This window comes from Ananas comosus, linkage group 16 (genome assembly GCF_001540865.1).
Source record: "Ananas comosus cultivar F153 linkage group 16, ASM154086v1, whole genome shotgun sequence".
In the NCBI taxonomy this organism is placed as follows: domain Eukaryota; kingdom Viridiplantae; phylum Streptophyta; class Magnoliopsida; order Poales; family Bromeliaceae; genus Ananas; species Ananas comosus.
Window position 1 is genome coordinate 8279447 of NC_033636.1, and position 25817 is coordinate 8305263.

Below are 25817 nucleotides of genomic sequence, written 5' to 3' on the forward strand. Positions count from 1 at the left end.
GTAGAGGAGGAGGAGGAGGTGGAGAGAGAGAGGGGAGAGGAGAGAGAGGAGAAGCTCCATCGAACGAGAGGAAGAGCCATTGGCGGAGGCGACGGAGGAGGAGGAGACGAGGGGGCGCCCGGTTTTATCTTTTCCGGTTCGCTTTTTAGGGCGTGGGCCGATCCGGTTCGAGGGGTTCGAACGGTTCAGTTGAACCGGACTGGTGGACCGGATCAGTTTTACTTGGTTAATTTGGATCGAACTAGAAGATCGTTTGATTCGAACCGATTCTGTAAATGAAAAATTTTTTACCTCGATTTGAATTTGGTTTTGTTAACTATTTTTTAAAATCTACATTTCAAATTTGAAATTCAGAGTTGAGCTAGAAAACTTCTAAAATTACCAACACCTTAATACTTTCACCGTTCCATGTCCTTTTATAATAATAGAATTTTTGAATCGACGATTAATATCATTAAACATAATATAACTTTAATGAACTTTTTGAAAACTAAATTTCGTATGTTTCCAACATTATTTATATATTATTCAAGTGACCTCAAAATTAATAAATTTTTTTTTTTTTTTGAGAAAAAGGTAGCACGCTACCCGCTTCATTCATTAAAAAGATGAATTAAGCTACAAGAGTGGGGCAACACGGCCCCGAAAGAAAGACAAGGCACAAAAAAAAAAAAAAAAAAAAAAAAAAAAAAAAAAAAAAACGAGAAGAAGAAAAGAAATGGGGTTGGGTCCGAAATTGCTAAGTAGCTAGAAGAAGTTCCCACTCTTTCACCAGCAGGACGAGTCTCTGGGTCGCTAAACCGGGGTTCGGCAAGATGTTCCGAAAGATACAATCATTTCTGACCTTCCAGATGCTCCACCAGCAGCCTACTAGGTCTGTAAGTCTGTTTCGCTTCTTTTGGTGGTCCTTCAAGCACCTCCACTTATCCCACACTCGATGGACGTCATCCCCCAAATCTTGAGCCTGAATGTCGTCCACCCCTGATACTATCATAAACTTGCAGAATACACAACGGGTGAATAGATGATCCACACTTTCTTCTTCCGCCCCGCAAAGCACACAACAAGGATCGTTAATCCACCCTCGCTTAACTAACTTATCCCGCGTAAGGATTCTTTTCTTGAGTACCAACCAGCTGAATACTTTAACCTTGAGAGGAATTTTGAGACTCCAGATGGCGGCGGCTCGGGCATCCCTCGTCCCACCGTCCGTCAAAGCCGTCAAATTAATAAATTTTAATAGTATATATAATGTGTATTAACTTAGCTATAAAAGACTTGTTAATCAAAATCTATTATACTATATTTTTAGGGTTTATTTGGTTCACCTACTTTAGACTATAAAATTTGAACGAGATTCGTTGATTTTGATAATTGTTGTTTGTTTTACAAAAATCGGATTCCGACTCCTATTCTACTCTGAAATGAAAATAACCTAATTTATTTATTGCATAATCTGACCCATTCTAAAGTAATCCGCTCAAAATCTTTTTTCACAAGCACCTCTCTTCTCTCCTCTCGCCACTCTCATCTTTTTTAATCAAAATTTTCTCTCAATATTCATTTCAATTTCAATTCCAATAATGAATCAAATATTTTTGAATGATTCAGCATTCTATTTTCCATTCCAATATAATTCAATTATGTTTTCTAATCCTATTTCAATCATGAATCAAACATGAGTGTTGAATTTGTTTGGTATATTTCTTTATTATATATATAGAGTTGAGTTAGCCTGTTGTCGGTATTAAACAGACTCCGTTGCTAGAGATTTGTTTTCAATAATTAGATCCAAATCGACGAGTAGCACGTTTGGCATGATCTAGACTATTTAAAGTATTTAAAAACTAAATTTCATATATTTTCGATACTATTAACCTAATGATCAAAGGGTAGCAAAATTTATAATTTTAACAATCGATACGAAACGTTTGCTCATTTAACGGAGTAAAAAATTCAAATCAGTTGAATTTTTATTAAAAAATTATTTAAACTATTTAAAACAAGATTCACATCCTTAATCTTGAATATAAAAATTTAATTTGAAGGATATTCATTTGCAATCATTCATTTTTGCATTCACTTGGATGCACAAGAGAACAAGATTGAAAAAAATACAAATTTTGATTTCTAAATACATCAAATAGTCTAAATCATATTCAACAGTGTCCGATCGTCGATTTCAAAGCTTTATCACTGAAACTAAATTGATAGCAATGAACCTATATATTTCTTATAGCATTCTATCTCAACTCACTCTCTCTCTCTCTCTCTCTCTTTATCGCTAATTCCGCTATTTGATCACATGGAACATGAGAGATTCCCCCAAGTGGGCTTTACTTTTAATAGTTTTGACTTTGTCCAATATTGATTTGAAATTTTTATTATCGAAAATTAAATCGATAACAAATTAGCAATGAATCTGTTTATTACTGATAGCATTCTAGCTCAACTCTTTCTCTCTCTCTCTTTATCGCTAATTCCGCTATTTGATCGCATGGAACATGAGAGATTTCCCCAAGTGGGCTTTACTTTTAATAGTTTTGACTTCATCCAATATTGGTTCAAAGTGGCGAGTTCGGGCGAACTCTCCACTTCATTATTTCTTGATAGAGAAAAGTAGAAAATTATCTACTTTTGTTTTTAAAAAAAAAATTTAGTTAGAAATATAAAGTAATTGAATTTCAAATTTGAGATTTTCAGTACTGAACATTAAGCTCTAAACCAACTGTATTTGTAACGATCCAATCCGCTAACAACAATAATTCGTTAGGTCCAAACCATCTGGTCAAAATGCTTAAGTCTCATATAAATTGATCGGAATCAGTATCCCATCCGATGTGGGACTATTGGGGCGTTACAAACTCCCCCTTGTTTAGATCCCAACGAATCACAGACATACAGGTCAGGACCAGAATTACCAGGCGATGTGAAATTCTATAGGTAGCTCCCACCAAATCCGTTGGTGTAGCACTTTGTCCCGTATAGCACTTAGCTCTCACACTTCCGGCTGGTATTCAGCTCTGATACAAAATGTAACCACTCGACCTGCTAACAACAATAACTCATTGAGCTCAAACCATCGGCCCAAAATGCTTAAGTCCAGTTATTATTACTAGCGTGTATGACTCATATAAACTGGTCGAAATCAGTATCTCATTCGATGTGAAACTATTGAGAACGTTATAGTACTAGATACGATCGATTTTATAAAATTTTCAAGTATAAGACAGCGAGATTGATCGTATCTATCATAGTTGACTAAAAATTTACCGATTTATAGAAAAAATTTGAAATTTGAATTATAATTTAAAAAAAATAAAAAATAAAAAATAAAAGGGAAAGGGCAAAGGGAAAAGGGAAAAAGGACAGAGTGAGTCCAACGTGACCGTTCTTTTGTTTGCTTTTCGAAGGGCAATACGAACAGAAGTCAAATCAACTACTCAACCTGATATATTCTATAATAAACTACAAAGTAAAATAAGCTCCATGTTCTAGATTCTAGTACTTTTATGATAAGATAATAATAATATATTCTGATCTTAAAATTTATTCTTAAATATTATTAATGAGTTCGTCATATGCAGTTAATTTTTAGATAAATTACACTTTTGATCTCACACTATGCAGCGCGTCATTAGTTCTCGCATTTTAAATGGTTATAATTTTTAGAGCGTGACACTTTAGTCATCGAACTTCAATAAATTATAATTTTTTGCTCGAACTTTCTTAATTTTTTCGATTAAATTCTACGTCCCAATTCTTTTGAATAATATTGGTGAATTACAAACATCGAAATATGCAGTCCAAGTCAAAAATTATAACTAGTTTAACTTTTGGAACTAAAGTGTGAAGCGTCTTACAGTTTGAGCCAGAAACTATAACGAATTAAAATTTACTAAAATGTCATGCAACTTATAGTTTGAGAAAAAGTGTAATTTACTCTAACACTTTTTAGAAATTGAAAAAACAGAATTATTTGAAAGTTATCATTGTTAAGATTATTAGTTTCCTAGTGCATAGAAATTAGTTTTTTATCTTGTATGTGAAAATAAGGAGCTTTTTTTTTTTTCTCATCTAATAGCATAAAAGATTTTAGATATGGGCTAATCTCAATTCGTACCTTCCTTGTGGGTCAATTTTAATAGATTTTTATCTAGATTTTTATCTAGATTTTTTTTTAAAAATAATTTTGTCCCATTTAAGATTTTGGATTGGTACATATCACTTGTTAATAGTTATGTACATAAAATTAAATTAAATTATCAACAATATTTTAAGGTACCTTCTCAATTAATAAACTAATAATATTGAATACGCATGAATGAACGGTAACAAAAAAAAAAGTATAGAAGCATTACTCTATATCTATATAATATAGGAAAATTTTCACATACCACCTCTGTGGTTTCACACCTTCTCACTTTAGTATCTTGTGGTTTAAAGTATATCAATTTAGTGACATATGGTTTTATTTTTATCGTTTTATTATCGATTTACTAATTTTTTTTGTTAAATCAGTGACAAAGTTAAAAGTAAAGAGTACTAAAGTGAATATTTGATAAACCTAGATAGGGTATCTAAAATTTTTTGTATATAATTTAACAAAATATTAACAAAAAAGCTGACGAAAAGATAAAAATGAAACCACAGAGCACAAACTTGATACACTTTAAACCACAAAACACTAAAGTGAGAAAGTGTGAAACCACAATAGTGGTATTTGAAGTTTACCCCTATATAAATATAGGGATAATTGCCTATATACCTCTCATACGTTTGAAAATATTTGATTTACCCTTTTTTCTAAAATACCCCTTATATGTTCCACCGTTATTGCAAAATACCCCTGCAGTTATCTCCTGTTAAGTTAACTTGGGTTAAACGTGAGTTAAATATCTACCACAGTTAAAAAAAATTAAAATACTAATTTTGCCATTAACTTAAGAGCAAATAAGAAATGTTGGTGATGGTAGAGGGGTATATTGGAAAAGACCAAAATTCAAAATACTTTTTGTGCCCCTGACTTTAAGGGCAAATAAGAAAGACAGTAATGGTAGAAGAGTATATTTGAAAGGGCAAAATAATAATTTTACAGAAACAACAGAGTTAATTAACATATTTTAACTCTAGAAATATATTAGAAATAGGTTGGAAAGTAAAAAAAATATTTTTAATATTAGCCTTCTAAGAGGGATAAATCGGAAAGTCGAAAATTTTTTAGGGGTATATAAGCAATTGCCCCTATAAAATATGTATGTTGACTGATATGTTAAATTACAAAACCATCCACAACATTTCCCGTGATCAATTACTGGGTGCAGTTGCTACCTATCTTTCCCATTAATTAAAAAGTTATGTGCACAATTTAACTATATCAAAGGTCAAAAGACATGACATTATTTTAGTCAAAATAGTACAAATTTTTAATTCAAAAAGAGTAAGGGATCATGCATGATTTTACCCAAAGCAAAGCTGTGCTTTAATTAATCTACATAACTTTTTTTTGGATTTGTTTGAGGGTTACAAGAGTCAATGATCATGGAGACTTAATTGTAGAGAGAATAAATAGGTGGGGGTCTCAATTGTTTTTTTATTATTATATTTGTAGGTTCTTATTTTAGCTCCCATCATATTTTATATAAGTTGTACAAGAAGTATTTATAAGTTTAGCAGTGTAAAATAATTCAAATCCAGTAAAATTTTAATAAAACTTTTTTTTTCATTATTTAGAATAAGGTTGGTATCTCTGATCTGAAATTTAACGCATTTATCATTTTTTTTATAAGAACTTTATTTTTGTATTCATATTGAGACTATTTGTTTTATAGATAAATAATATAAGATAATCTAAAAATTAATTTTTAAATATTTTTAATAGCGTAGCTCATATATAATGAAGCCCATCATAGATTGGAGTGTCTTATCATTAAAAATAATTTGATAGCAATATTCAAACCTAAGTCCTCCCTCTTACTTAGATCTGGCAATCTCGACCCATACCCGCGGGTGCTCGCGGGTTACCCGCAAATTTGCGGGTATGGATACCAACTTTTCAAATTCAAAAAATTACGGATAAAACAGGTGGGTACCCATTAAGCTGTGGGCATTTTGGGTAACCCGTGGGTACCCACATATATTTTTTAATTAAAAAATATATTTTTTAATTAAAATACATATATTTTTATTTATCCATTCTAAAAAGTCTAATCCTAATTTATTATCGCGTCTTTTATATTACGAAAGCTTTTTATTTTAAGACTTTAAATATTTTTATTGTATGTTATAACATTTTAAATAATGAATTATGTTATATTTTTAAAACTTATATATATGTATTTGCATTTAAAAAATATAAGAGATAAAAAGAAAAAAATTGCGGGTAACTCACATACCCACCCGCCCACCTGCGGGCGGGTATGGATAAAGATGTTGGCTACCCAAAAATTTACAGGTAAATTTTACCCATGCCCAAGTAACACCGGGGTACAATAACCCGCCCGCGGATTACCCAACCCGCCTGTTTGCCAGGTCTACAGTCACTATACACGCTCGTATGAACCATAACATTTTTTTTTATGATGCCCTATTTTTCAGAAGTCATTTATTCCAGGACTATTCTAATTCTAATATATTTAACCTTCTTAAGCTCCTGAATCTAACCATCGTTTAAAATACTATAACTGGATTAAAAAATTAAACCCTATTATATTTTATATAAGGGTTAATTGCATACAGGTCCATACAAGCATAGTGAGTTACAAATATATCCCTATAAAGTTCAGCTTTCATATGTTGTCCCTACAAAAGTTCTAATATTTTCAAACATGTCCTTACCGTTAGAATCCGTTAGGAAAAAAATTAGTTAACCATAAGTTAAATACTTAATTCTGGTTAATTTATGAGATAACTTGACATTTTTATTCTTTTTATATTATACTGTTCTGACTTTTAGATGAACATATTTGTGATGGTAAAATTGACATTTCACTTAAAATATAAATAGTTCTTTAACGGTAATAAATCAGAGAAATATATTTGAAAATATTAAAACCTTTATAAGAACAACATATAAAATTTAAACTTCATAAAAGTATATTTATAATTCCAATTGAGCTCCTATGCTTTTAAAAGTACCAAGCCATTGGTACTTGTAAGTTTTGAGCCCTTGAATTAAGGAATGTGCGGTTAGGATGATGTGGGCCTTCTAGGGTTGAGTGAGTAGTTGGTTGAATAGTATAATCTAACGGTTGAAAATAATTAAAGACGTAGATCTAACGGTAAAAAACTTACAAGTACCAAGTGCTTGGTGCTTTTACAAGCACTATAGTCGGACTCTTTATAATTCATTATATTTGTAGGAATCTGCGTGTATTTAATTTTTTATATAAAGAACTAGTATCACTTTTTTTTTTGGGGGGGGGGGGGGGGGGGGTNGGTGACTTTGGCTTTGGCTCTCTCACAAAACAAGCCTGAAATAGCATCCAAAAAGAAGTTCAGCATGCCTTGAAATGACACCTCCCAAAAAACCCTTCAGCATATCCTTGTTATATGCTGTAACCCTAAAAAGTAATATCATATTACCTCAGTCCTTGCATTGTTTTTTCCAATCATAGGAGGGTAAAATTCACGATTTATTCTGTTAAATTTAATATAACATTATCTAAATTATTTAAAAATTAAATTCTATAATTTTTAATATTATTTATCTAATAATTAAGTCATCTCAAAATAAATGGCTAAATATAAAAATTTTATTTAAAACGACGACAGAGGACTTTAATTCTAGATCATAGATATTTACCTTCTTTTGGATTGTAAAAAAAAAAAAAAAAAAACTCAGTCAAAATTCCATCCAATTTGAATATTTTTATGCTTTTAAACTTGAAATTGTCTTGTATTGACTAAAAAAAAAAAAAAAAAAAACTCAGTCAAAATTCCATCCAATTTGAATATTTTTATGCTTTTAAACTTGAAATTGTCTTGTATTGACTATGAAATAATTAATTTTTATAATTTTTTAATTACTGAGTAAATAATATCAAAAAACTATAAAATTAAACTTTAAATATTTTAAATAGTATAAATTAAATTTAATAGAATAATTTATAGATTTTAATATCTAGTTATTAAAAAAATAAAAGCTGCTGAAGCCTCGGTATTTTTTTTGAAAGCATAGCATAGCTTCATCAGCCTCTCTCTCTATTAAGACTTAGTTTGATATTAAGATTTATTTAAGCTATAGATAATAAAACGGAGTCGGGGTAAAAATATATAGGGATATACTTCTACTTTCTTCGATGGGACTGCAGAAAATATATCGTAACCGACTAGTCACTATATGTGTAACGCAATAGTACATACGAAAATAAATCAGATATTTTTTTATCGTATTTTTTCAGTAACGCAATCTTTTTACAATTCCAAACAAAACCTAATACAAAGAAAGAATTAGGATTATTATACTTTTATAAATATAGATAATTTTGTACTCATAAGTTTTTAATAGGATGATAATAGTTTTATAGAATTGAATACATGATTGGTTGGATAATATAATTTAATAAATAAAAATAATTAAAAAAATAAATTTAATAATAAAAAAATTATAAGTAGAAAAGAGAACTATACGGATAAAAATATTGTAACGGAACTCGAATGAAATAATCCAATAAGACATGGGAAAAAGTTAGAATAAATAAAGAGAGAGAGAGAGAGAGAGAGAGAGAGTGTCATGAACTCAGTATATGCATAGAATAATGTGTGTATGCAGAGAGAGAGAGAGAGAGAGAGAGAGAGAGAGGCCAAAGAAGTGGAGTGACACACGTAGCTTTTAGGCAACCCATGTGCTCTCACTCACACTCACAGCGAACGTGAGAAAAAAAAACAGAGCAAAATTTAGAGAGAGAGAGAGAGAGAGAGAGGGAGAGGGAGAGGGAGAGGAAGAAGAAGGAGAGGAGGAGGAGGAGGAGGAGGGGATCGCACAGCGCACGGAGTGCGTTGGAGTAGAAGCGCTTCGGGGAACAGCTTGTGCCGCTGCTGCTGCTGCTGCCGCTTGCGGAAGGAGACGAGGATGAAGGAAGGGGGAGGAGACGGGTTCGTGAGGGCGGATCAGATCGATCTGAAGAGCTTGGACGAGCAGCTGGAGCGGCACCTGAGCCGAGCGTGGACGATGGAGAAGAAGAAGGAGGAGGAGGGAGGAGGAGGAGGAGTGGTGGTGGGCGTAGGAGGAGGAGGAGGAGGAGGAGTGGGCGTAGGAGGAGGGGGAGGTGGAGGTGGATGTGAGGTGTGCAGACGAGCGGGGCGTGGAGGGGGACGGAGAGAGGAGTGGGAGATCGACCCTCGAAGCTCATCATCAAGAGCGTCATCGCGGGGCACCTTCGACCGTCCATCGCGGCGTCTACGACGGCCACGAACGTCGCCGGTGATGCCCTTCTCTCCCCTCCCCCTCCCCCTCCCCCTCTCTTTGTGTGTGTGTGAGAGAGAGAGAGAGAGGGCGAGAGAGGGAGATTCTGAAATTTTCGATGTGTTTGAGTCGCCATTAGATTCAAATTGCAATACCCATTTGGTAGTATCTCTCCGAATTTCTAATTTTCTCTGTTTGTTTCTATTCCCCGTTCGGATTAAATTTGTAGTTATTTTTGTGTGTTTGGGACGCCATTAGGCTCAAATTTGAGTAGACATTTGGTAGTTCCTCTCCAGAATCTAATATTTCTGGGTGTTTGCAACCCCGTTCGATTCAAATTGCAATGCCCATCTTAAAATTTCTCTCCTATTTCTGATTTTTCTGTGTGTTTTGGTCCACATTAGATTCAGGTTGCAATACCCACTTGGTGATTTTTCTTCAATTTCTTATTTTTCTGAGAGTTCCCCATTAGATTCGATTTTTATACTCATTTCGTAATTTTGAGAAATTTTTGGCCATTTTGCGCAATGTGAAATATTCACTTCAGGGGCAAGAAAAGTTGCAATTTTTGGTACTTTAACTATATTTTCTTTCGCTTAAGTTGATCTCGTAGTATTAATTCATAAATTTTTATGTTCTGGGCTTATCTTCTGCTAATTTCTGATTCCGTAGAAACATGAGATGTGCAGGGAAAAACAAAAATAAAATAATAATAATAATAATAATAAAAGAATGATTTAGTAATTATTTAATAATCCTGTTTCTTTACCAAACAGGAATAGCAGCTGTATACTTGATTTTGTAAGTACTGCCTAAGTCTTTATATCTATCTTTTGTAGTGGACATGAATTGAGTGCATTAGTAGACCTTCATATTGGCTTTTCCAAATTGCTTTTTTCTCTTTCTTTTTTTGAGATAAAAAATTTGCACCTTTTCGATTGGTGAAAGAATCCAATTGCAAATTGCTTCTTTGGCAATGTAAAAGCCCGTGAATCTTATCGGCTTCTTTCTGGTGGTTGGCTTTCATCTTAACTAATTGCACTCCATAGCTTTTATTGGATAAGGTTCCTTTTTGAACTTCCATGTGATCCCATCCAACTACTGATTAATAATATGTAGGGGTGACAATGATGTTGATCTTGTGATACATTAATGGCGGGAGATTTAAAGCAGTCAAAGCAAGATATTGCATAAAGATTCTAAAAGCACACATACTTTTCTAGAGAGAGGAGTGGAGCTGAAAGAACAAAGTGAAATATGGATACTCGAAAAACTTCTTTTTTTGTGGATGTTGATTCTTTCAAAAAAAAGAAAAAAATGATCATACAATATTTCTATGATGATACGATATGCTATTATAGTTATAACAACAGGGAAAGAAATATTTGGGATTGGCATTTGGCATCCGAATTAGGCTCAAACATCCTTTCTAGTTTATATCGGCATGACCTGTTGCTATTTGAGCTAGCTTTCTTGTTCCAAATAAGATCTTACACATCTCACTCGCCGAATATTTCCATTCCCTCCAGCACAAAGGAAAAGCTTTATATTCTTTACATGATCTAAGTTTATGCCTTATATTATCACGTTTCAAGTAAGTACTAATAATCGGCTACGTTGGAGCTTGCACTGCATGAATGTGTAATTTTCAAGCAATCTGCGGCTTCACACTTTCTTATCTCCAGCAAATAGACGTTGAGATCGACTGTACAATTAGTTCTTTTGTCCGTTTTTGTACGTACTTTTATGGTAGCCCTCTTTCTGTAGTTGTTATAGTTCAATATGGATATTCTGGCCTGGGGAGAAGACGTTGAAATCTATTTCATAATGCTAGCAATCCCCCCTCTTTTTGTTTTTCAGTGAAGTTGCTTGACTGGGGAGAAGAAGGTAGCAGGTCAGAAGCTGAAATTGCTGCACTTAGAACAGCTTTTTCTCAGGAGGTTGCTGTATGGCATAAGCTCGACCACCCGAATGTAACCAAGGTATAATTTCACTGCATAACTGCCTCTATTCTGCCTAAAGATCCATTTGGTCGTTAATTTGTAAACTTACAATATCCAATTTCATATTGTTGTATGATATGAATCTTTTTTTGTACATTAAGAACCATCTTAGGGGAGTTAGATGCTTTGCAAATGGCAAATGTTATTTTGTTCATCAAGTTAATTATTCTAATTTTCCTAGTAGACAACTGTTCTCCCATGTAGCTTAACTCTCTCTCCATATTTGGTGCATGTTACTCATGTGCTGCTGCATATTAATTTTATTGGATCTTCAGAGTATATTGTAACGTTAACCTACTTAATGTGTAGAACATTAGTTTGAGCAAAATGCACTTTATCCTGCAGAAGTTCCTGAATTATTTCATCCAGTTTTCCCAATCAAACACCTAATATTCTTCTTACTTCTGAACTTCTTGCCTTACCCTTTTTTTTCTTTTTTTTTTTCTTTTGCCTGAAATGACAATTGTGATCTTACTTTAACCCTTTATTGCCAGTTTATAGGGGCTATAGTGGGTGCGAGAGATTTAAATATTCAAACAGAGAATGGCCATCTTGGCATGCCAAGTAATATTTGTTGTGTTGTGGTCGAATACCTTCCGGGAGGTGCCCTGAAAACATTTCTTATAAAAAATCGGAGGAGAAAATTAGCCTTCAAAGTAGTCATCCAACTGGCTCTTGATCTTGCCAGAGGGTGAGTATCAGCACTATCCTTTTTCCAAAGTTAACTCTCGCTTGCTATTATTTAGTTTTTAATCTGTTTCGGATCGATTGCTATTTTAAATAGTCCAAATTCTTGTTTGCTGGAAGATTAAAGTGTGCCACTTTGTCAATATAGATTGAGTTATCTCCATTCGAAGAAGATTGTGCATAGAGATGTGAAGACAGAAAATATGCTTCTTGATAAATCACGAACCGTGAAAATTGCGGATTTTGGTGTTGCTCGAGTTGAGGCTTCAAATCCTCACGACATGACAGGTGAAACAGGAACTCTTGGTTACATGGCACCTGAGGTATACCATCCTTTATAGTATCTACAGCTTCGTTGTTTCCATCTTTGCGTTGCCTTTTGGTTCTCAAATTGATTTATGCTGATGATTATTTCTTGGGGCTTTTACATATAGTACCCTGCCGACTTACTTTTATGCATATAAATATATCCCTATAAATTTTGAATTTTCATATGTGTCCTTACAATGGTTAAGTTTCTTACAAAAAGGATCTCAAGTTAGGGAGCCATTCAATTCATCATGATCAGTTGGTTTCGTAAACACAATGATATTTATGTGAGAGATTAAGTTTTTGAAAGGAACGAATGAACACGGATACATATATAAGTAAGTAATTTTGGTGAGGCATATATCTAGATATGTTTAAGGAGACACCCTGATTTTCTTTTCTGATCTTTATATACTTACACCTTGGATTCTTAAGCTATCGCAACATGCGATGGTCCACTGCAGCAAGAGTTTGCCTTGCCACATGCCTTTAGATTTAGAAGCTGTTCTTTATCTCAATACTTGAATTGTTATGTGGAAATCTCTCATTGGTCATTCGTTGTTCAGATACTTTTCTCATGTATGAAGCATGGGTCTTTTTTTTAGATATAAAATATAAATTATGCACATACATGGGTATGTATTCAAACTCGAGACCTCTTACTTTAATAACATGTGAAACAACAGTTTCCTGCAAAATTTTGAGTAATTAGAGAAAGATTAAGATTTATACAACACTTGGGTTTGCATGATCTAGTGGCGATTAAATGGCCTATGAATGAACTACAGGTTCTCAATGGCAGCGCATACAACAGGAAATGCGATGTCTATAGCTTTGGGATTTGCCTGTGGGAGATCTACTGCTGCGACATGCCATATCCTGACCTTAGCTTCTCGGAGATTACATCTGCAGTAGTTCGTCAGGCAAGCCATTTTCTTCTCAGCTTACATCATTACTTCAATCTTTTCTTTAAAAAAAGGACTTTTTCAACGACCGAAATTATGAACTAGTAAAAATTTACAGAATTTGCGGCCGGAGATTCCGCGGTGTTGTCCAAGCTCTCTAGCGAACGTAATGAAGAAGTGCTGGGACGCGAACCCTGATAAGCGGCCAGAGATGGCCGACGTGGTGGCCTTGCTGGAGGCGATCGACACGTCGAAGGGCGGAGGTATGATCCCTCTCGATCAGCCTCAAGGTTGCCTCTCGTGCTTCGGCAAGTCCCGAGGCCCTTGACAAAAATCTGAAATTGCATTATGGGGAACCTAATGACTTCCTTTATGTTAACCCAATGGATCGATAGATACTTTGTATGTATTGTTTAAGAAACCGAAAACCTAGTTAAAAGGCCTGTTGTTGTAACTTTCTTATATAAGTTGAGGTATATAATGGTCCTTAACATCTTTGTGTATATGGATTAATTATTAGTCAGCTGTTGGATTTGATTTTCTATGTTGTGGTGTGTGATCATCTTGCATGCCAAGTCCTAGTACTTGATATCTGGATTGTTTATTAGGGTTTAGGGTTTGGCTCCTTTAGGCCCTTCCCTCCTCCTCCTCCTCCATTGTTTTTAGTTTTTCTTTTTTTTGCTTACCAATGATCTTTAACTTTGTATCTTTTACCTTTAGTAATACATAACAATTAGCTAGGGTTGGGCTCAGACTAGAGCAAGTACTCTGTTAACTTAACATTCGTGTTTGGCATGGTTCAAATCAAAGTTCAATCACTCGACTTAAACTAAGCTTTTCTTGGCCGCAAATTGGAGCTTCTGCTTTCGAAATGCGATGAACAAACACCTTTTCCGCTACTCTCAATAGCCCTATGTTTTGTACAAGACAAAATAGTTCGACTAAAGACACGGTCGGTCCATTAAATTTTGAGTTGCGCGCAGGTTGTGCTGCGGTCTACAAAAGTTATGAACTTTAAAGGCATTGCCCGCTGCCGTGTTCCAAACCAGCAGGCTGTGCTGTGCCGCAAAAAGCAGCCGCCTTTCTGGACTGATGGAACCGAGCCACTCCCAACACGTTAAATTTTCGCCCCTCACAGATCATGAAGCTGTTTGATTATGACTATGATGAAATGAACACGAGTTTAGTGGAGAAACACCAGAATCTGTGAGCTCCAATTGTGACCAGTTGCATAAACAGGCCCTTAGATTGTTAACCAAAGCTACAAAAGGACATTGATAAAATAATTTGTACCAAGCTTGAATTAACCTTTTTATAGGTCAAAAAACAGAAAGAAAGATGTTGACCTCACTTTTTCCTTCTTTTTTTTTAACAAAATTAAGTACATTCTCTTTTGACAATCTTGATTTTCAGACAAATGCAAAAGAGTGCAAGAAAAGAGATTCATAATATACACAGGTCAATTTCTCGGTGTTTACTGCCGCTCCTGGAGTTTCCTAGACATTCACAAATTAACAGAAGGAAAAACAACTTAAAAACTCCAATCTGATATAAGTCTATGAGGCACATTAAAACAGGAAAAAAAAAAAATCCAAGGCTTTCTCATAGCAAAAAAGAATAAAAGGACGAGAAAACCTTGCCTATACAATTCTTTTTTTTTTCGCCAAAAAAGTTAGAGAAGGCCAAATTTGTGATGAGTAGACCATTAAAAGCTAAATTTCAACCTTAGGATTTTGATCAGGAATCGCTTTCTTGCTCGACATCGCTTTCTGAACTATTGGACTCTGCTAGTCCCTCCAGCCTAGAACTCTCAAATTCTTCGAGCAGCAGCTTTCGTATCCTCTGCCTCAACTCAGAAGCCATTTCGGGTTTGAACCAGCTGCGACCAAACTGTCAAACACAAGAATCAGTAAGGAGAAGGAAAAGAACAAAAACACTTCACAAGGTTTGGCTTGGCCTAACCATGGCAAGATCTTCAGTTCTTAGCCTTTCAGGCGCCTCTCTGATAAACCGCTCGATGAAGTAGAGCACAAAGAGACCACAATCATACTCGTTTTTCTGCTGGGGCACCTGACAAGAATAGATAGGAAATATTTCATAAAGCAGCTGGGTATGAATTATAGCTCCAAGTTGAAACATTTTGTACCAACTCAGCCATTAAACAAATTAGGCATTTCTAAATGGAAGATAGAAAGATTCACTCACTGGAATGAGAGCAAATGTTAAAGAAAACATTGTTTACAGCGATCTCAGAAAAATTTATGCCGTAAGCTTTGATTAGTTTAGTAAATTAAATGGCAATAGACAACACCATACCACACTCACGCCCAACCGTGCTGGAACTGATTCCATAAACAATGCATTCGCAGGTAATTTGAAAAATAGTTCAAACACACATATTACTGCTTTGTGACATCTCATTCTTAAGTAACTCTACATAAAAAAGAAGAACAGAAGAAAATCTGTTGAGAGATCATGAAGTTGCTAATAATGATATTTACCGCAACTTTATTCGCCTGGATCTCACTGGGAAGTCGTTCCCATACTCTCTCTGAAATTGGAAGATCTGGTGTAACATTCTTTATAACATGGTGCCATTCTTCTTCAAGAAATCTGAAACATGCCATATAATTCAAACTTTATTGATTTTAACGTAAATAAAAAAAAGAAGAAATCTACATAGTGAAACAATTCAGTGATGCCATTCAAAGTAGCAGGCAACAATGCAGCAGCAATAAAGTAAAACTTGAGTCTAGAAAATAGGCAACTGATTCCCTATATTGATACAGCATTAATTTGAGTTTATAATTTAAGAAGTCAAGGAAATTATGAAAAGAAAGAAACAAGAAAAAAAAAAAAAAACTGTACCAATATGTTGCAAATCTGAATTAGCTAGAGATCATTAATTGTAGATATCCAAAGCACAGTAGTATTTACAAAACTTTCAGGTATACTTACCTTTTAACGGTGTTAAAAATCGGACTACTAGGATGAAGCCCCAGTGAGTCCAAATGAAGTATAATTGGTCCTGATTCATCTTCTTTTGCAGGAATACATATAATGATCAAGCTCCAGTGCATACTGATTCCATGCAACCACAGAAAATACCAAGCAAAATACACAATTAAAAACCATGCTTCTATTAGAGAAGTTGAACAGCAACATCCATAAATTTGACAAACATAATGTGTAATCAGGTTAGACAAGGATGCTGAAAGGTCAGTGCTAGCATCAGTGCAATGCCCTTATTGTTGGCATGTCAAAAGGTTCAGGCAAAAAGGATGGTATGGGAGTTGAACATGTGCAGCGGGACTCAAGCAATAAGGTATATAGTGAGCTGAAAGACCAAAAGAAGTCCTTAGTGCTAATAGAATTGCAAACTACCAAGGTTCATAACATTACAGATCTTTTTATGCATTACAGTTTTGAAAAATTTTTGATGCTTGAACACGCTCCATAATATGTTCTTACATTTTAGCAACTTGTTTACACAATTCAAGATTCTATTTCCATGCGTCTGCAGCTTGTAGAAGTGTTAAGGATGAAACTAGTAAATGGACTACTGTAACTAATTTCATATGTATGCTAGTAAATATGTTTCCAACAAAGAAGCAACTTACTGTCCATGAATCGGCAAAAAGATGTATGCCTTTTGGAATATGTTTACACCTTTCCACCACCGCCTCAACTTCTGGAAATGTATGTTAGCATCACCCTTGAAATTGCGGAAATCCAAATCACATTAATTCATGAAGAGGAATTTCTACCAATGAGTTATGCAGGAGGCTCAGCATAAAAAAGATTAACAAAAACATTTACAAAGTGAAAAATGAACAGATAAATCACAAAATATCACGTAAATATGTAAGTAAAAATTATATACGACAAGACAACAATAAAATTCAAACTGCCCCCATTCCAGAATATTGATTGAAATAGGCAACAGACATACAAGAATAAACTAGTAGATATGTTGAATAAACAGCACTGATGAGAGAAAAAGTAAATTTATTTAGGACCAATGACCGGTGAAGTAGGCATTTTTGTTTCTTATTGTTAGAGCAGCATTTAATTTCTGCTTTTAGTAAAAAAAAATCATTTCCATCATCTGAATGGAAGGAAAAGATATTTGCTTATTTCACATTTGTCCACTTATTCCATCCACTAGAGCAGTAGGAAGGACGAACATGAAACAAGTGAATATTTGCTCCCATGTGTTTTCTAACTCCAGCATCTACAAGGCTCTGCACGAGAAAGCATCAAATGTACACCATTAAACCCATATACATTACTATATTAGATAATATTGAGTAACATCTTCACTAACACGGTCTTCGAAAAGTTGCTTAAACTTGCTAGAAAAGGAATTAAACTCCACAGTATATTATACCTTTCTGGACAGAGCTTCCTCAAGTTTTTTGTAGAAATATGTGTTAAATATATGGTAGTCTCCCTTTGGCTTCACCCCATGAGATAGGGATCTTTGAAGGTACCTGCCAGAACACCAGCTACTTAGAAAAATGTAATAAGGCCACACATATCAAAGCATAAATGAAGTTAATTCTCAAAGCATGTTTGCTAGCTGCATCGGAACTTATACTAATTACCTCCCCACCTCCCAAAACACACATCATCCTTTCACTTTGTTAAAACTTATATGATGAAGAAAAAAATTTGGCATGATTTAATGGACAATGGCCCGAAAAGGCCAGTATTGTGCTGACACAACTTGTGCTACAGCAAGGAACATGTTGGATGATAGCAAGTGACTTGTAAATTTGTAGCATTTCTCCTTAACCGCCACGAGTCTCGTTGAATCATTTTGGGAAGGACCTTAACACTAGATAAATAATTTGCATTCCAGTTCAAAGTAAGAAAGATGACAACATGAAGGAGAAATTCCTCACAACAAACCCATAAAGAGGTACAACAGCTAGAAGGAAACACGAAAACGAAAATAAGAGAAAAAAGAAAAAAGGAAGAGGTTCAGAGTGAGGTTCAGAGTTGAGTATGGCAACTGCTTACAAAAGCAGCACTCAGCGAAAAGAGAAAAAAAATAAAAGAATATACTTACTGAATGTAAAAGTTCATTATAGGTGATGATATGTATGATTCAGGATCTAGACATTTTATATCCGAATAAGTAAGTTCAAAGGCTTCTGGATCATTCCTGTTAGAAAAAGTGGGGGGTAAATCAAGGTAAAGTAAAAATTTAGTCATCAGAAAATCAGCATGAGCCTAGATGAGGATCACCTCGAAGGATAGTAGATCTTAGGTTCCCTCCCGGAAGTACAAGCTAGTTCAGTTAAATCAACAGCAGCATCTTGAGAGCTTGATTGGCTGTAATGCAAAAGAAAAGGCATGAAATACATTGTGACAAGGCAAGCAAAGATGAAGAGATCTCACCCTTTTTCATATATATCTTCTTCGATTGACTCTATAGGTTGTACATCATCATCATCATCCAAAAGAACCACTTCCTGAGCCTGACATGGCAGAAGAATTATGTTATTCAGGTAAGATCAAACATCAAAACTTCAAGTACAAATGTGTTCGAAACAAACAACATTAGTAGTATGTTAAAAAAAAAGCCAATTGAAACGTCATCAATATTCATTGGCAAGGCATATGATAAGCAATTCAATGATAACACATAACAGAGAAAACTACAATGTAAGAGAATAAGTTATCAAATGAAAATACTGTGGCACAGTGTTATCTAGCAGATAAGATTGACTGAGCAATAAGTTTCTGCCTACATATTTGTATTATCCACCATCATGATAACACGAGATTAAGTCTTTTCCTATAATTGTTAGAGCATTTATAAGAATGTAGAAGGGACTCTAATGAGGTAACGAATGAACAAAACCTGCAGACAGCAAGGTCTAGAATGCAAATAGAACTAGCCATCAAATAAGAATGTAAAAGGAAATAGGGCTGACTATCTAGTGGAATCAAACAAGCAATCTTTAACATACTATATCCTGGTTAGAGTATGTTAGGAGGTTTCTCTAGAAACTCCTATGTGACCTTTTCACGGAAAGAATTGCAACCAGTCGAGGTTGTCCTGTGGTTAGCTAGACTTAATTCGGAACAGATCGTATGGCTTATATTTGATCTAGTAGAGGTGCAGGTTGGGTTTGAATTTTCCATACAAACCTCATCTAGAGAGACTACTTAGCCAATCCCCCCAAAAAAAAACAAAAAATGCTCTAAATGGATGAGGTACCACATAAGGTTTATTAAAAACTAACACAACAATAATTAAATAAGTAGACTTATGATGTGCAAATATGTGTAGCAAAATAAGGTGCAAAAATTGTGGATAAGGCTATCGTTAAAAGACCAAATTAAGAAGAAAATAACAGTCCAAGCACAAGCAACAAGGAGAATTAATTTCCCAGTGTTTAAGTGTACAGCGGCATGCGTATGCACACTAACCCTTTGGACGTCAGAATTTGATGAACCCACAGGATTACAAGCTTTCCTCCTGCAAGAAAGATACTGGCATGTTAGAGCAGAATATTTCCAAGTCACTGAGGGCAGTTTGCACGGTAAAGCACTTTCGCTATATAATTCCATTTGCAACAAGAAACTCGTGTTGCCAAATAGCATATGTAGCATTAAAGTAAATTGAAAATATAAAAGGATTCCACCTTCCTCATATCCTATGTAAGGGGAGGGAGAAATCACTGTTTGGGCAAGATGTAAATAACTGTGTTAGGAGGTTTCTCTAGAAACTTCTATGTGACCTTTTCCTCATATCCAGCTTCCTCATATCCTATGTTAGGAGGTTTCTCTAGAAAATTACATCTAGATTTTTTTCAACCTTGTGAGACAACAAATAACTGTCATCACTGAAACTGAATGAGCATTTGTATTACTCTAATTACTAAGAAATACTCACGAAGAGAAATAATCCTATTGGATAATCTGTAATTTTCAATTTCTTTAACTTGTGGACCCAAATATAGCTAAGGTTTAACAGACAGCTCTTCTAGCAGCAATTGTTGCCCTGTAAGCGAAGTGCAAGGATTGCCCATGCCGCCTGTATCGTACCGTCTCAAGGTCGTGTTGGCACGTAGTACGAGGTTGTGCTGCCAACATATTGACAAAATAATTTTTTTTGTGTTTTTTTGAGGTAAAAAGTTTTATAAATTTTTTTCATACTTAAAATATGTAGATCTTGTAAATCTACTTACATTTGGAGCAACTAGTAAGCTCCATTGCATAATAAGGACTACTTTAAGTAAAAAAGTACAAATAATAAGATTTCCTCCAATTTCTTTTATCATTTAAGACCTAGTGAATTTACTCATAGTAGTGTTTTCTTACAAATTTTACCCAATTATGATTTTGGATTTGGTTTCATGCATACACTTCGTAATATAATTAATGTGTAAACTATTTTTATATTCATTAGATATATTAAAACAGTAAAATTTTCATGATAATTTAATAAAAAAAATTGGTGTCAATGCATGCCAAAGTGCTAGTGGCATGCCACTAGACATTGGCACGCCCTGTGCCACTATGTCGTGTCATGCCGCTAGCACAGCAGCACGGGCAGTGCCAGTGGCACGACAATCCTTGGAGGAGTGTGATTCCTAAGAAAGATTTTTAACCATGATAATAGACCAATTAGAAGTGATTAAAAACATACAGGAACAGACGTAATGCCATAATATAGTGCAGATCAGTACAAATACGGACCATTTGAACAAAAAGCAGATGAAACTTGGAAGAAAAGTGAAACAGTGGTAAGTGGAAAAGCTTAGGGCAGGTAAAGGGTGCGCATCAGGCAAGGTCGATAATGCCAATGCAGCAAACAGGAAAAGAAGCAACTGAAGGCATGCGCCTCTTATAGGTTCATCAAGGAGGACGTAGTAGGTAAACCAGTGTAAATAAAGGCCCTTAACCATGCTGGAGTATAGCGATAGGCTTGGTTTCAATATAGAACTTAAAGAGCATAATTATGTTATATAAAATAAAAAAGGCCAGATATTGGATATGTTGGCTCTAAAGATAAGCTGTACACATGATATAGGAATATAGGATATAATGAGTATTGAGAATAAGGTTCTACAAGAATGTATACCAAATACACAAAAGCAGTAAGTCATTATTTTGCAAAGCAAAAAGCAGCAAGTATGGCCTAGATCTATCTTTACAAAATTACGAAGTTAAGAGTATGGCAAGTACCTCTTATTGCAACTAGCTACATTTTTATCCCTTCTAGAAAAATGTTCAGAGTCAGTGTCATTACAGCCAACAGTGGAAATGCTCTGTTGAAAATCATGGGCAGAGCATTTAGAAGACAGATTGCTGGAAGACGTTTTGGTCAACAACTGAGATATTCGTCGTCCAATCCTTAAACTTCTGGACTTATCACCACCAAGATGACCTAGGCCAGTGGCAGATGGAGCCCTTTCCTGATGAGTGATGATAAGACATAAATTACCTCCACAAGCAATTAAAACAATGCCTGAATCTTCAACTATATAACTATATACCTGGCTCTCAAACTTCCTTGTAGATCGGGAGGGGGAAGATGATTGGAAGCAGGAATTGAATACATCAAACCAAGCTGCAAGCACACATTAGTTAAAAAAAAAAAAAAAAAAAAAAACAGTATTCTGTGCATAATTTTTGGCGTATGTCATTGGATACTCATTGTTACAAATTTACAAGTAATTAACTTTTGCTGCCAATTAAATTACATCGGGATAACAATTACCAACCTCTCTTTGTCAGAGGATTATTATTTGTCTATTTGATTTGATATTATGTCACGGCAAGCACTAAAAGCCACTGTAATAGTAAACAATCAACAAAAATATCATGGCATTTTGTGACAAAAGCACTGTTCCAAATCACCCAAATCTGAATAAATTATATGATTAGCCATTATTGCCTTCTCCTATAACAAATGATCATAACATTTACGTGCGTCATGGAATATAACTGTAGTAAGTTCTAGTTGTAAGAGTATGATGTAAGGGATGCAATACAAAACAGCATTTAGATACACAAATAGATCCATAGGATCAATTTATATCAACTAACATTATCTCCAGAGTTCATACGCAATACCTTTTGTCACATGCATGAGTCTTCGTACTTGTACTTTACCAATAAATCTTTTGTTGACATAATAGTAACAGAAAGCAAAAGAAAACATCAAATAATGCAAGAAGCTATTAGAATACAACGAGTTTGCCCCACAGAATGAGGAAATTAAGAAGTTTTTGTACCTCTCTATAGCATTACAATTTACACGAAGTAACCTTTTTAGAAGTCAAAGCTCACCGGACGATCCTTTATTTTTGGAAATTGTGACCCTTTCGCATGCTTCAACTTCCTGTAAATAAATTAAAAAAAAAAAATTCAGTACCAGGTGAATGAAATAGTTAAAATGTATAATTAAAAGCACCAAGAACAAGAACATAAAGCAATCATCTGTTAGCCATTCAGCAGAATAATTTCCTTGTTATTCATGCTTTCCGTCAAAAATTTCCAACCTCCCCACCCAAGTGTAGATACTTGCAATAATGTGTGGACTCTGAAACATACAAAGTATGCATCTATCTGATTAATTATAAACTTTATTTGTAATGGCAACTAATAACAGACGTTAATGCGTGATTAACAGTGTTCCTAAACTTCCACACAGAAACTCTGTCAGTCAGTCATCAATGAGTCATGATGTAATAAAGAAAAACTCTCCAGTATGCCCTTCACATTTTAGATCAGGAAATCATGTTTGACTGGCAATCCTATGGTTTATCTTTCTCTTTATCAAAACTGATCTGTCAGAGTTGTGAGTTGTAAGCACACATACTGCTGCTGATGATGAAGACTCTCATGTACATCCACATAATCAATTTCTCTCTTCTTCTTACTCTGTTCCTTCTTCATTCTCCAGTTCTCTGTATGTGATTCTGCCCAATTCCCTCTCAAAACACTTCCAGCAAAGATTTGATAACAATTTGCTGCACATGAGGAGTGTTTCTATTACTACACAGCTTTTTTCACTTTTTTTTGGGCCAAACTCTCAATTGTATTGAAGTTCTAGAGCAATTCCTACATGCTGTGGACAAAACGTAGAACTTTAAACAGATCTGAGCATTTCTGTTAGTTACAGTTTACTCGATCCTCTGCTGACTTACAAAATACCTGGTTGGCAGATGACTAGAAGCAGCAGTGTGGATCAAGCATAGAGTTCACAATTTATAGTTTTTTATGTAATTAACACTCCTTTGTGAGGTTCAGTACCAAGATTGACAGTAAAGAGTTTCGAAATCCGAAAGTTTTCCAATTCAAAATATGGGTTAATCCATCTTGTTACAAAACAAGGAATAAAAGCAGACGATATTTGCCGTAATAGACGTATTAGACAGAACTTAAGCGTCATTTGGTAACACTATTTAATTCTTATTCTTTTAAATACAAAATTTATGCCAGATGATAGCACATTGCATTGCAATCTCTCTCTACAAATATAGTTTGTTTGGCAAAAAAAACCCAAAACTTTGTATTAACTGTTTTTCACTTCTTTGTTTTTCGAATACTATTGGGCATTCAGTCCAGGCACCAACACAAAGTAACTAACAATAACTAGAATTTACGGGTAGAATCAATCTTTTGGCGCATCCAATCACTTAAGAAATTTGCGTTCAAAAACACAAAGTAAACGACAAGGCTACCGATCGTCGAACGAGGCCTTGACCTACTATTATTGTTTGTTTACAAAGTTTGACGACTTGTGTATAGCCTAAAGTTCAACATAAAGCTACTCACAAAGAAACTTACGATGTAAAAAGTGAAAACACCCGTAAAATTCAGCATACTTCTATTAAACAGTAGTTAAGTCTCCATGATAACACAATCTTATAAAACCCTCCTCCCTCTATCATCTATCAATGATTCAATGAATCGGTCCGTAGTATACCTTCATATCCCGAGCGATAACTCGTCTCCGCTGGAGCTCGTCCTGCAACTTCGATCGGCTGCGCCGCAGCTTCTCCCCGTCGTCGCGGAGCTTCCGACTCATCGATAAGTCGAGATCGTCGAGCCTCCGGATCCGCTCCTCGATCTCGCGATCGGAGAGCCGCGCCAACTCCTCCGCGTCCTCCCCGGAAGCGCCGCCGCCGCCGCCGCCGGAGGCGACGACCTCCACCTCCGGCGGCGGAGCTTCGCCACGGCCGGGTAGGAGATCGCCCCAGTCGAGCTTTAACGGCGCCCTCGCCATGGCCGCGGCCGCGGAGCGAGCGCCGAGCCCCTGCGTGAGCGCGACGGAGACGACGACGTAGAGAGAATCGGGGAAGGGAGGGGCGTGCGAAAAGCGTACTTGAGCGCCCGAGTGGAGCGAAAAGGATTGGTTCAACTAAAAAAGGATTTAATTTAAATTTAAATTAAATCATTAAATTGCACTAGAAGCACTTCGAAGCTTTTGCCAAATTTTATTTTAGTCCTTAAAGTCTTTAGATTTTTATAGTGTTAAGCTATTATAATTTCATAAGCATAAAAAAAGTTGGTATTTTCGACTTTTTAGCTATAAGTGCATCTATATTTCTATCCAATTATTCTTAAGTTGCAGTTTTTTTTTCTATTTGAAAATTAGATCATCAGATCGAAAGTATAAATTAAAACAAAGCTCACTGATTTTTATAATTTATAAATAAATTCATTAAAGGTAGAGAATTAGCAAATTTAGATTTTTTATGTGCACACCAAACACATGAAGCAACACTAAATTAGGGAACAAAGTATGCCCAAACGAAAGCACGAGACATACTTTTGTAGAAATTAAATTATTTATAGTGGGGCCACTACTGCTAAAAATTTTCGGTATTTTTTTTAAAAAAATTCCGTGATATAAATTCCATATAAGAATATCAATGTTAGATATATTTAAAAATAATTTAAGTTAAGAAGCTTAATTTTATAAATTTTTTTAGGATACTAAATTAGGGATGTCAACGGATTGGATTCGGGGCGGATTTTTAAAAATCCGAATCCGAACCCGACGGATTTTAAAAATACATATACAAATCCAAACCCGACTAAAAATTCGAAACAATTATTTCTCTTCTCAATATTTTAAAATATATTATATTAAATCTAAATTTTTAAAATATAAATTTAAATATAATATCAAATTTTTCAGGTTCATGTCGGGTCAATCAAAATCCAAATCCAAATCCATATCCGTCGAATTTTTATTTTTAATATCTATATTCAAAACCATATTCGTTTAGTATCGAGTAAATTTGTTCTGTTCGGATTCGAATTCGGATAAAATTTTGGGTATCCGTACCTACTCACATCCCTACACTAAACAGTTGCAAAATTAATTCGACATTTGCAGAATTTGGAATAGTCTTATATACCTTATTGAATAAAAAAGAATATATTGAATGAATAGATGGTAAATTCTAACATTAAGGTATAGTAGAGTTTGCCTTTTTAATTTTGTTATTGCATTCTGGGCGGTTGCTAAGT

General features: G+C 34.8%; 1 protein-coding gene and 1 pseudogene across 2 annotated transcripts; one reads left to right on the plus strand and one right to left on the minus strand.

The window, feature by feature from the left end:
- Window positions 8758–13854, plus strand: LOC109722051 (annotated as a pseudogene).
- Window positions 14585–24687, minus strand: LOC109722049 (ubiquitin-like-specific protease 1D). Of its 2 annotated transcripts, XM_020249916.1 has the most exons (15): window positions 24265–24687; window positions 22623–22674; window positions 21827–21900; window positions 21516–21745; window positions 19755–19803; window positions 18717–18796; window positions 18564–18650; window positions 18385–18480; window positions 17701–17803; window positions 16931–17025; window positions 16269–16391; window positions 15812–15923; window positions 15273–15380; window positions 15035–15200; window positions 14585–14806 (listed from the first exon to the last, which is right to left on the minus strand). In XM_020249916.1, the coding sequence occupies exons 1-14, from the start codon at window positions 24562–24564 to the stop codon at window positions 15048–15050; spliced, it is 1662 nt and encodes a 553-aa protein (XP_020105505.1). In that variant the 5' UTR covers window positions 24565–24687; the 3' UTR covers window positions 14585–14806; window positions 15035–15047. The 2 variants fall into 2 exon arrangements, with proteins under 2 accessions (XP_020105505.1, XP_020105504.1); XM_020249915.1 differs by having other exon boundaries at window positions 14589–15200.